The sequence below is a fragment of the Apis mellifera genome, linkage group LG6 (assembly GCF_003254395.2).
Source record: "Apis mellifera strain DH4 linkage group LG6, Amel_HAv3.1, whole genome shotgun sequence".
Taxonomy (NCBI): domain Eukaryota; kingdom Metazoa; phylum Arthropoda; class Insecta; order Hymenoptera; family Apidae; genus Apis; species Apis mellifera.
In genome coordinates, this window is record NC_037643.1 from 2,129,552 (window position 1) to 2,143,012 (window position 13,461).

Genomic DNA, 13,461 nt, shown 5'->3' on the forward strand with positions numbered 1-13,461 from the left:
TACATACAACTTTCTTTTCTATCAGTATTTCAGATAGATTAAATTAATAACGACTGAACAAATGTATAAAAAAACAAATATATTGTTATAATAAAATAATATATTAGATAATAAATATTAAATATTTAAATTTATAATACAGATCACTCTATTTATAATTCTACAAAGTTCTGAAATGTGGAATTATTAAAAATTACAATTTATTTATTTATTATTATAATTTAATATTATTTTTCGATTAAAATGAAAATATATATCACAATATAAATTTTATATTATACATTTATTATAAAAAAAAAATTCTAAATAAAAATTTCTATAGATATTATTCCAGATTTTCGAGAAAAACTTTTATTTGAACGAGCTTTATGTCTTAATGATATTACTATATTAAAAATTATACATAGTGAGATGAAAAGTTTTTCAGAATTTACATTGATCAAAAACATTATTATTAATTATTAATCATCAATTATATAATTTATCATTAAATTGATCAATTAATAATTCTTATATCCTCCTAATTTTAATAATTTTTTTTATCAAGAATAATTCATGTAGATTATAAAAATCTTCCAACAAGAGGATAATCTTAATTGTAATCTTAAATTGTAAATTTTATCTCGAAATAAAAGAATACATAGTGTATTAAGGATTAAACGGGAAGTTATTATTCAAACTGAGCATTATTATGTCGTCTCACTGGAGAAAATTCTTCACTGAATTCCATCTCGTTTAACAACAATTTCAACCGATTAAACTGAAGGTGCACTAATTACACCGAGCCTCGAAATTCACTGGAATCACCTATAAGAACGATCTTTATGCACGAAAGTGTTCAACCCCATTAACGACTCCAATCTCTTAGCCACGAAGCCCTTTAAGAACTTGATTCGCACAGAGACACTTCATCCATTTTCAGATTACCCTTACAGCATTAATTCACCACCGAATTTCGCCTCACGGATACCCTTAATCGTCTCTTCATCCTCATCGATGTATCAGAAATGTCAATATGATTATCATTGAATAGAGCAATCATCATATCGTTGTGAGAGGTTTGACAATAAAATCTGGAAACTCTGAATTTCACTTTTTGGTATCTTCTTTAAGAATATATCAATAATTTTGAAAATGATTTTCTGCAAAATGGCAGCTTGTCATATAGTTAATCAAATTGTCTTTCTTTCAAGAAAGTTTTTGATGAAAGAATGACTGTGGTGCAATATATATATATCTTTCTTATTCATATTTCATCAGTTCACCATTAATCTTTCTCTGTTCCCTAAAAGAGTAAAAAGAAGTATTGAAAGGAAGGCATTTTCATGACATTAACTTCTTTTTATAATAAATTTTAAAACTTATATAAAATACATTTCATATATTAAATATTTATATAATATATATAATTGGTTAGAAGAATTTCCAAAAATTTTGATGGTAAAAGAATCATTTTCTAAACGATTTCTGTTTCTGATAAAAGAATTAATGACAAGAAGGAATAAGAATGTTATATTATTTGAATTCAGCAATGAAATGTACAGCATAAAACCTCCATTATCCAAATTGCATCTTATCTCCACTTACAACAAAACAAACATATTGCAGAGAAAATAAAATATCGACGTTGGAAACTTTCATATAATATACTCGTGTATTATATGAAACGGGGTCGAGAATAATTAATAAATTAAAAAAAAAAAAAAAGATCAAAAGATGAAAAACTTATCTCAACTCCATTGCAAATAAGAATATTATTCTCCACGAAGTATAGAATAATTACATCTAAAAAACTTATATATCCTCTCCTGTTTACCTATCTGCTCGAAATAACAGAGGTTCCTGTCTTACATTTAATAATAGCACACGAGTTCTCCAATTTTATTATCATATACATATATATACGGATCTCCATACAGTATCGATACAGATTAATCGTGTAAAGGAAGGGTGTGTGCTCCTTGCCTCGGAGGGCAGCCAACGCTCTCAGCGATCGTACAATATCACAGCATCTGTGTGTGTTTCTCGTGTGCATAGGTTACTCGGATTGTCACCGGAACTGGGACAACGGGTGCACTTCGCGGAGGGCACGAACTTACGGTGCCGCGAAGATAAGAAATCGCCGACCGATGATGATGAGGAAAGGTTGGCAACAATGGATGGCTCCCTTCCGCCGATTCTCATCTCTCACGATGATACTCGCGCGGAGGGGTTGCGAATGGTGTGAAAATAACGAATATATTGTATAAAGTGGTGGAAGAAAAAGGGGTGAATATTGAAAGAAGGAGTGCGAAAGGGATGAAAGGTGTTTGAAAAAATTAGGAAAAAAATTCTGCGTGCGAATATTCGTGGTCGAAGCGAATGGTTAGAGATTGGTTGGGAAAAGGATGAAAGATGGTTATGTAGGGTGCTTATCTAAATAATTAAATACAGATTTCTTGTCAGAATTATGTGAATGAAAGATAGTTTTTATTTTTAAATTAATGTTAATATATAAATTATTCTATTTGTATATCGTATTTAAAGTTCGTTTGAGGATGGGTTAAAGAAATATTTTTCATTTTCGTATATTGGTTTGTTTAAATTATTGGTCAGATTATATTTTATTTAAACGTGTGTAATTTAATTTAAATTGACTAAGAGAACATTTTATAGAAGATATTATATTTTCTACAATTATTATTTGTAGATTATAATTTGAAAATTTGAAAAATAAGTCTTTAGATATGAGAATAATAAAAGAGTTTATACCAGTTTATAGGTATCAACTTATAGATAATAGGATTTCAAAATAAAAAAAATTTTTATTATTATAAGAAAATGCTTTCTCTTTCTTTTGATTTTTAATTCGATTTTTTTTTGAACGCAGATATTTAATACTTTTAAACGTCTTATTAATTTGCAAACAAAGTTTAAAAATATAGTTGTCAAGATAAATTAGATAGAGATGAATAATTAATATTCGATATTAATAAATATAATAAGCAATATTATCGTTTATTTTATTTGTAAATGAAAAATTGCATTGTACGTCAATTTAAAAAATATATTAGAAAATGATTTATATGTTTATCGTAATCATGATATAAAATAATTCTTAATTTAGTATAATTTTTTAGTATTTTTTTTTAGATATTACAAAATTATTTTTATTTAATCTCATTTATTATTACAATTTTCAATAATCACTTTAATTTTATAACTTTGCCAAAATATGTATAACTTTCAATTTGTAACTTTCTCAACTTTTTAACATATAATTACTCGTCATAAAGGATGTGGCTAAAATAATCGCATAAAATTATAAAAAATTTTTATATTTTTATATTTTCTCTTTTTACTCTTTTTATCGAAAAAGAAGAGAATTTAATTATTATTATTTTTTTTTTCCAACCATCCTGTATATCTACGCGCACACACGTTGACAATTTTATCCCACGTCACGTAGACCGCAAATAGCGAGCAGAATCGCTTAGATATTCGATTAAGTGCAATTACGAAAGAGGCAGAGGGAAATGATTCACGTGGGGTGGAAACGCTTCACGCTTCTGCAATTTCACCGGTTGCAACGTCATCATGATTGAAACGTTCAGATAAATATCGTGATCGTTGTTTTATCGGGGCAAAAATAAGAGAAAAAAAAAAAAAAAAAAAAAAAAAAAACAGAAAAAAGTCGCATTTGCGAACAAGGGGTTAGAATTATCGATTGGGGACGAGCAGCCGTTGAAAGATTTTCGGCCGCGATATAAGCGCGGTCAACGAGTGCAGGTTAATTGCGTTGGGATTACTAATAGAGATAAAAACGTTTCGAGTTGATTTGAATTGTTTATATTTAAGTGAATCATTTTCATGTTTATACATGTATCGAATTAATGGTACGAAAGAAATTGATTTTGAATGAAAAAATAAATTGAAAATGTAATAAATATTTTTTTTTTTTAGAAAAAGAATATTTTTTTTAATATTAAAATTGTCGTTTATTGAATTGTAATTTCATGAAATTACCTCAATTAATTTTCAAAAATATTTTCATAATCGTTTTCAATGATTGTAAAACAAAAAAATGTGAATGCATCATTTTAATTGTTCAAGTTAAAAAATAACTTAATTTTAAAATAGATTAATTTATAAAATTCAGAAATTTCTAATAAATTTCTAATAAATTTATTAATACAGTGCATGGAATATATTAATATTGAAATATCACAACATCTATTTAATAAAATATAACAAGATTAAAGTAGAGTTTAAATTATTAAATATCTATCTATAGAAATCTAGAATTAAAAAAAAATTATATAATGGATTAAAAGATTTCATGTTTATATGAAATTAAACTAAATTTAATTCTAATAATAGCATATAAAATCTGATATAAAATATTTTTCATATTTAATGAAAATTTCTTTTAAATATTTATTTATTTTTTTTTTCATGCAACATTTAAACAAACAACTTACAAGCATGAAAATATTGTGTATAACAACACACCTTGTGTGTAATAGTTTACTGTAATGTTTCATGATGATTGAAAGTAGAATAAGATATCAGTGATTACAATGATTCAATCATGAAACTATTTGCAACTCTAATAATATTTATGATTAAATTATTCCGAGTATGTTAACAATACTAGTTTTAAAAGGAAAGCTTATGCAGCTTTGCCTTTCTTCTCTTTCAATACAATATATGGATATCGTTCCTTATTCTCCACTTATGTTTAAATAAAATATAAATAAAATATACGTAGATGGTCTCAAGAATTTCTTTGATAGATCTAGCTTCTGTTCTTAATGATCCTTATTCTTTTAAGATTCTCTTATATCTATCGTTCCTTTTAAAACTGCATGAAAAAATAATGAAAACATTCTTATGGTACTATACAGGATTACTTATTATAACATTTCTTTTTTCTTTAAAAGAATCTATATCTTTTTTTTACATAATAACATGATAATAAATATTTTTTGAAGTGATTCTAATTGTGTAGTTATATATATTATTTATATAAGAATATAGAATAAATTAAATATAGTAACTTTTTTAAATGTCAAATTTTTAATTTTTGTCAAAGATTTTGTTAATCAAATTTCTTAAAAATTATCAATCAAATTTTAAATTTCTTGGAAATTTTTAAATTATACAAAATATTTTCTTATATTTTCTAATTGTACTAACTAAAAATATTCATAATCATTTTCAAGTAATCTTAATATAATTTTAATTTTAATGATAAAAAGTTCTTTATCATTGATCATGACTTTAAAGAAAAAAAAATTTTTTTTCTTTGTGCTTTCTCTATCACTTTGACTGTTTGTCGGATTCAAACAAACTTAGTTAGTTGCAATCGAGTTTGTAACATCCACGTTTACAGAACCATTTGAATGAATGATATAGAATGATTGAAAAATATAGGTATTTCTTTCTTTTTTTGCAAGATCAAAATTCAATTTTTCAATTTGTCCTCATCTGTATTTATACTACGAAAATCAAATAAAAACAAAGAATTTCCAGTCAAAGTCATTAAATTCAGTCAAACATTCGACAAAGAGGGAAAAATTACCATATAAATTATTTCGATCGATAAATTTAACGTGTAAATTATACTCTTAATTTAATTAATCTATTATTGATCAACTAAATTAATAAAGTAGAAAAAAATTTAAAATGTTATTTATCGATTTTATAAATATAAAAATCGTATTCTTGTTTTGAATTAATGTAATGCTATACATTGAAATGCATAATAAATAAATTTTTTTTAAAATGTTATAAATAACTGTAACTATTTTCTATCGGAAAATTTTTAATATAAAATAAGAAATTAATATTATATATTTTTATTAAAAATTTTGTCAACAAATATCTTTGAAAAAAATTAAAGTCACTTTCTCAGTTATAAATATTTATTTATATTCGAATCTTTGACTAATTTTATTAATTCGAAATTATATATATTTAATATTCTTGATATTCTTAATAACCTTAATTCTTTCTTTATTATCATTCGAGATATTTCGGAATCGAAACTTTAATCGCTCTGAATTAAATACCTATTATCGATTATAGAATTTGATTACTGCGATCGAAAATTAGTTAGACGATTAACATTTCATTTGACAGAGTAAGAATTGATTCGATTATTCAGGATGACAGAGGATTCGCATTATTGTAAATGCGAGTATTAATTTCTCATTAAATTATATCAAGACACTCGCTCGAGAACGGAGCTTGTTGAAATTTCAAACATTCGGCTGCGCATTTATCACGACACTGTCGAATCGACAATGTCAGATCAGGGATTAATTATTAGAACAGACATAGATAATAGAGGTCATCGCGTTGAAATGGTTGTACTTACAGGTATTAGATACTCTTTTAATAAATTTTAATTTTAATTATGATAATTGGATAAATTTTTTATGTTGTTTGTTTTACATATTCATTTTAAGCACAACATTTATTAGAATTTATTGACAATCGATGAATAATTAATAATTAAATATATATTTTCTTATACTTGATATACAAATTGTTCTTGAATTCGTGATATAATGCAAATATAAATTGGAAAGAAAAAAAAATACTTTCTTTTAAAGGTTTTGTTTTCAAATAAATCAAATTTGAAATTGACAAGTCAAATGATTTCTGATTGAATACAAATGAATTATCGATAGATGATTATTTTATATATATATATAGAAATAAATAAAAAATATAAAATAAAATTTTATCGCTTATGTCTTTTTTTTTTATGAAAATTGAGATTGTCAAAGAATTACAGTAAACAATGAATTTTCAAAAAGTACTTAAAAAGAATTTATTTCAGTTCTTTTTTTCATGTAAAATTTTTATCGATTTTTAATTTATTTATATTTAATTGGAAATTTCACTTTTATTTGAAAAATTTTTTAAACTGTAAAAGTATGAATTATATAAAGCATTTGAATAATAAATTTACTTGTTATTTGTAATAATAAAAGATGATCAAAGCATTTTGAATTTTATAATTATTTAACACACCTTTATTCTTGTATATGTCGACAATTCTAACTATATCATAAATACATTTTCAAAATTATATATCATGCTCAATTGATTATGTTAAAAAAAACAAATATTCAATTTTATTCATTTTATTTACTGGAAAGAAAAATGAGAAATTAGAAATATTTTTACCTCCAAAATTGATTATAATGTAATAAAAAATCAAAGATCTATAATAAATCTTAGATGAACGATTAAGATAATATTTACTGCTATTAATTTTTTTCTAATTATTTATCTCTTATCTTAAAACGATATCTACAAAGCATCATTGATTTTCAACGCAAGATAGATTAATAATGCTACTTATCACAAATTTTATTTTATATAACAAAATTATGAACAATTCTAAATATTTTTACTATTTCATTTTTTTATTAAAATTAAATATTATTTCTCGATCTGCACTTGATTAAGTCGTAATACGAGTAATTAAGGATTATAAATCAAAATTTATATATTATTTATTGCCATGATAAAAATTTCATGATTATTCCAACATTCTAATTTGAAAATATATTCACTTATTACGCAGGATACAATCCAAATAAGAATGTTGATTCTTCTTGAGTCACGCCACGCAAATGATGCAGCATGTTTCGATTTCCGTATAAACGAAATTTTATGTACATTAACATATTTCACGCGTTTGAATTGATTGCTCGCGTTCCACGATTGAACAACAATTGAATTCCATGATTTAAACGGGGTTCCGCGAGTTCACAAAGTTGCTTCGTTAATTTAAATTTATGCTCCGCCATTGGATAAATGAAAATCGAATTATTCTTGCGGTTACCGTTTTTATTCAAAACACTTTATCACCGTAATATATACGGTATACGTGATTGTTATTCATTATTTTAACTTAGTAAAAATTCCTTTCGTGTGCGTGTGTATAAGTTACGAAAATATTTTCCAAGTTTTTTTGCTTCGTTTCTACCTGTTATCTCATTTTAATCGAGATATGCTCGCATAATTGCTGATCGTATGAGGAAATACTTTGAACACGAGAAAAGGATTTTTTTGAAATTTTGCTAAATTGTGCGCATTTACGTGCAGATTCTATGTATACAAGAGATAAAAGAATTTTGAATATTCATTTCTTACTAGTTCCTTGAAATATTTAAATATTTAAAAATCTGTTTGTAAAATAACAAGAGAAAAATCTTAATTTTAAAAATTATAATTATAATGTAAACGAGGAATGTAAATATAAATACCGTGTTGAATGACTCTGCATTTTGTATCGATGCTATTGATTTTATGTAAATATCAAATTACAATAATAGGTATAATAGAATTTCACGTGTATGCATATATTTCAATGAAAAAAAAAAAAAAAAAAAAAGTTAAATTAATTTACACGTGTTAATTTAAATAAAAACACGAATCTCCACTTTATTCATTATCTAATCAGATTCTATTATTGAAAGATGTATTTTTTATCATATTTTAAGTATAATTTAATATAAACGTGTATCGTATTAATTATTTCGTATGCTATTGATTTTTAAAATAAATTGTTTATATAGTTTTCTAAAACTATACAAAATTTTTATCCATTTTTATCAATATTTTCAATATTCAAATTTAAAATTTAAACAGTAAACAGGTTATCGAACAGTTGAAATCACTTTCAGAAAATCCGTTACTTCGATTCCTCCTTTTCCTTTCACATTTTATTTACACATTTTTCCGTAAGAAAATTTAAATTACGAAACCAGAACCAGCCACTCCACAATATCTTATCATATTATCCGATTCTTACTTACTCAGTTCCCCTACCTGGAAATTTTTTCCGATATTAACCCACGCCATATTAACTCACCGTCCACGTTTCGATAGAACGAAATTCGCCATCGCAGACTTTCCTCTAGACTTTCCTTCTCTGTATGAGAGAGAGAGAGAGAGAGAGAGAGAGAGAGAGCAAAATTTCACCCATCCCCGAAAACGAACTTTTGCAGAAAAATCAAGCGTGATGGACTACCAGGCTATAGGCTTAATTGGAGGCCATCCCTTCAAAGCCATATTGTACAGCCTCTCTTCAAAGCTGTTGCACACGAAGGTCTAATTTTGATTAACATTCTCCACGGTAGCACAAGTGACGGTATCGATTTCATCTCCCCCCTTCCCCTCCCCTTCGCGTGCCTCTCGCGAAATTCAAACCAAATACCATTTCCCATCCCGCTCCTGTATAATGTATTATGTATAAATTGCACGTATTTACATTGAAGAGGGTTGCCACCCTCTTTCTCTCTCTCTCTCTCTCTCTTTCTAATGTAAGAAGGTGCGTGAGACGATTAAAACTGGGGGGTGGCGCGTGAGGGGAAGTGAGAGGAGGGAACAAAGAATCGTGTAAGTTTCCACGTATTTACGTATGCGCATAACTTAAAGAGGCCTAACGTAAGGGCCTCGACATTTTTGCAAATATTAAATCGTTCGAGGAGTGTGTGGTCGCGTGCCGCGTGATTTGTGGATCCGTCATAGTCATAGAGAGTGTGACGCGGCAATTGTTGATTCACTCTGCAGGGGGGTAGCGTTGGAAATAGTGTTAAAAATATCGGGAGGGATTTGTCAATTGGTTAGATAGAAATCGAAGGTGAACAAATTATTCCTTGCTGGAGTGGTAGTAAAGAGTAATAGAAATTGATGAGAGATTAGGAAAATATGGTTTGTTAAGAATGTAAGTTTGAATAATAATAATGGTAGATAGTTTTGAAATTATAAGGGTGATGACTGTTTCTCTTTCTTTCTTTTTTTTTTTTAAATATAATGGATGTAATTGGAAGTAATTGATTTATCATCAATTGGAAAAAGATAATATAATTAATGAGAGGGAAATTATAGAGATGTATAAAAATTTATAAAAATTATGTACGTGAAAATATTATAAAATATTCAAAATATAAATAATTAGAAATGAAAAGGAGTTATAAGCCAATAATAATTTAGATAGTTTTTTAAAGAATAATTTTATTAGGGAGAATATGTTGTACGATTTTTTCACGGAAAATGGGAAAGAATTTTTTTTAATTGTTTTATGGTGTAAAACGTTGACTGATATTATGTTATCCTGTAATTTGTTATTGCATATTTCTCTTGTGTTCATCTTCGTATATAACATATAAATAAAATAAAACGACAATGACGAAGCTAGGATTAAAATTAAATTTACGTTGGATCTAAATTTGTGGTTTTTCTTTTTTGACGACAGTGATATTTTTGGGAAAGAAATTACGTTATGTGAAGAGCAAAATACATACGTATGTTGCGTTAAAGCAATTTTCAACATGCGTTAATATCATAAAAGTATATATATTTTGAAAATGATTCAAATATTAATTTTTTACGATTGGAAGATCAAACAACGTAGTTTTGAAATATAAAATTTTTCGTATTGCATGTATAAATACATAAGTATCATCATTACGTGTATAAATTAATTTATTTAAATTTTATTTTTCTTATTTCATTTGTTTATCCATTTATATTTTCATTTATGGGATACTTAACATTATCTTAAAAAAAGATTATGCTTTACTAAACACAAATATATTTATTTAATTTTAAATTAATTAATTTGTTTTGTAAACATTTCGAAAATTAAAATAATCTACCTATATTCTTTTTATATAATATATCAGAATGATAATCTTGACAGTATATATCAAGATCATTAAAGTCAAAAATGCCTTTTGTTATTGTATTTAATTATCAAGCTTTTTCTTATGTTTAATTTTTATATTTCTTTTAACAAAAATCTAATTCGTGTCGAATATTAAATATTAAACGTTATAATTCATAATAATTCTAGTACAACGAACGAAAATGATAACAAGTCGTTAGAAATATTATCAAAAATTAAGAAAAAAAGAAAAACGAAATATGAATAGAATTCCAAACATTTTTCGCTCTGAACAATCGTAACGATAACAAAAATTTAAAAGGGAAAATATAAGGACATACAATTCTCCATTAATCCACATATTACAAATTATATAATATTCAAAATGAATAGGAAATTGGATTAATTTTTTAAATATTATTATTTCATTACCAATATATATATAGAATGGTCATAGAATGAAGTAGTATAAATAAAGTTAGAAAATGACTCGAAGTAAAACGAAATTGCACGAGAGATTTCATTTTCGTTTTTAAATCAAATTTAAAAAATTTTTCAAATATAAAAGAAATTAACTAATTTCATACATATATGTGTATGAATGAACTGTTAATAGAAGATTATTTTAAATATATAATATTTAATACATTATATAATATAGAATACATTTTTTCTTCTTCATTTAAACGTTAGTTTTGAAGAAAATCGAATTTGAAAATTCATCGATTACACTTAATAATATTCAATCTCGATTTTTTCAAAACCAAAAATTTAATTCGATAATAATAAGATTCTACATTTTTTGGTTATTTTCGTGTACAGACTAATCATTTATTTGACAATTAATTCTCATCACTTGTATTTGAAACATCTTCAAACTTAATTTCATCTTATTTCGAACAATAAAATTTTCTTCCCCTTTGCATCAAATTATTATCTGTATAAAGTCAAAAAAATTCTCTTCCAAGAACTATTTTTACGTGTTTACACAGATGTATCACATTCTCTGTCACATTTTTTGCAAAAAATTTTATCTCTGAATCGAGCAATAAATTTTTGAAAAAAAAAAAAAAAAAAAGTAAAACTCGTGTTTTCGATCGCGAACCATCATCATTGAGAAATGGACAAGTGGGTCGTAAATTTTTGGACTCTTTTGTAAATTCTACCCAAGACGACGAGAGAGAAATCCAGTCCAAAAAGGATAAATCTCCTGTTGTCCTCTTGGAAAGTGTAAATTTTCCCCTCTCTCTCTCTCTTTTTCTCTCTCCTATTTTTGAATTTTCATCAAGAGAGAGAAAACACGCCATATCGTTTCGAGACAAGGCGCCAGCTCGTTTTTTCCCCTCCCCCCCTCGAGTCTACTAAAAATGTCTTTCGCGACGCTAATCTGTCATATCGATTATTCCGCATAGAAATGAGGCTACAATGTACAGCTTTGAATAATGCAAGTGAATGAAAAAAAAAAAAAAAAAAAAAGAAAAAAAAGCGAGACTAATCTCTCTTGTAAATGCCGTGGTAAATATAAATCGATCGAACCGGTTATTATTTAACAACTCTCGTTCGTGAAATAAATTCTCGCTCGCCCATTTTGCATTCGTAACAATTGATTTCGCGATCCCCGTGATGGGAAAGGATTAAATCATATTCGAAAATAATAAAAATTCCGCTTCGTCAATTTCATTTTTTTTTCCCCCCCCCTCCATAAAGAAAGAAACGTTTCCATTGAAACGTCTTTTTTCTTTTTTTCTTTTTTTCCATTCGAAAGATATCGAATTTATCGAGAAATTACAATGACTGGTGGTGTCATAAACTGATGGAACAATGGCTAAGTAAGAGTGGAAGAGTTATATTGTTACGTGTAAGATGATTATTTTAAAAGTTTTATTTTAAAAGAAACGCGTAAACTTACGTAACTTGATGATCAATCGTCTTGTCGCTTTACAATTACAATTCGTTCAAAAAGTAAATTTATTCTAATGATGGAATAAAAATAAGATAAAAAATACACGAAATAATGTTATCTTAAATAGCTTAAAAGAAAAAAAAATAGACAACTGATAATTTTGTATTGCAAAGTATAAACAATTTTTATCTTTACATTATGCATACAAATTTTCTAAAACTCGTGAACTTGGGATCTTAAACTTAGGATCTTTTTTCCAACTGTTTCCATATGAGTCAACGTCGTTAACTATTAACTTGTTATCGACGTCGAAGTGACACGTGAACGCGGAAATGTTCATTTAATAAATTAATCAATGTTTTCATACTCGATTTTTATTCCTTTTTTTTTTCTTCTTCTTCTTTTGCCCACGATAGTTTATTTCTAGTACTTGGAATAATTAACAATCCGCGACACGTAAATGCGCCGCCTACGGTTTGCTGCAACCCTAACTTCTTCGTGTCGAAAGGTTACACTTAAATAAATCGAGCACGTGCTCGAGGAAGATTCTATGTTTGAAAAGTTCACGTCATGGTGGAATTTACAGGAAGTGGAAGTGTTATGTTTATACACGTTTGCCCTTTCTTTCTTCAATCGTTAGATTATATTGTAATGACACACGATCCATCTCGGGATCGATGAAGTATGAATTCGATGGAAAAATAACAAATTTGAACTTACTGAAACAATAATCATATTCGATGGAAGAATAATAAAATTTCAGCAGATTTATGAATATTTGAATTCTTTTTTTTTTCTAACGATGTTTGAAGGATATATTATAATTCAAAGAGAGAATAACAAATTTGAAGATTCACGATGGATATACATCCATTTCGATTTTCTT

General features: G+C 26.4%; 2 protein-coding genes across 4 annotated transcripts in view; both read left to right on the forward strand.

Moving 5' to 3' along the window:
• The window catches only part of LOC100576172, a 44,228-nt gene extending 41,778 nt beyond the window's left edge, over positions 1 to 2,450 (forward strand). For all 3 annotated transcript variants that reach the window (XM_026441291.1, XM_026441290.1, XM_016912626.2), the window contains one exon: positions 2,038 to 2,450. In XM_026441291.1, coding sequence (XP_026297076.1) covers positions 2,038 to 2,227 — 190 coding nt within the window. In that variant the 3' untranslated portion in view covers positions 2,228 to 2,450. The remainder of the gene's footprint in view (positions 1 to 2,037) is intronic.
• LOC413071 (eye-specific diacylglycerol kinase) overlaps positions 1 to 13,461 on the forward strand; it is a 125,726-nt gene that overhangs the window by 48,298 nt on the left and 63,967 nt on the right. The gene's annotated exons all lie outside the window — the stretch shown is intronic.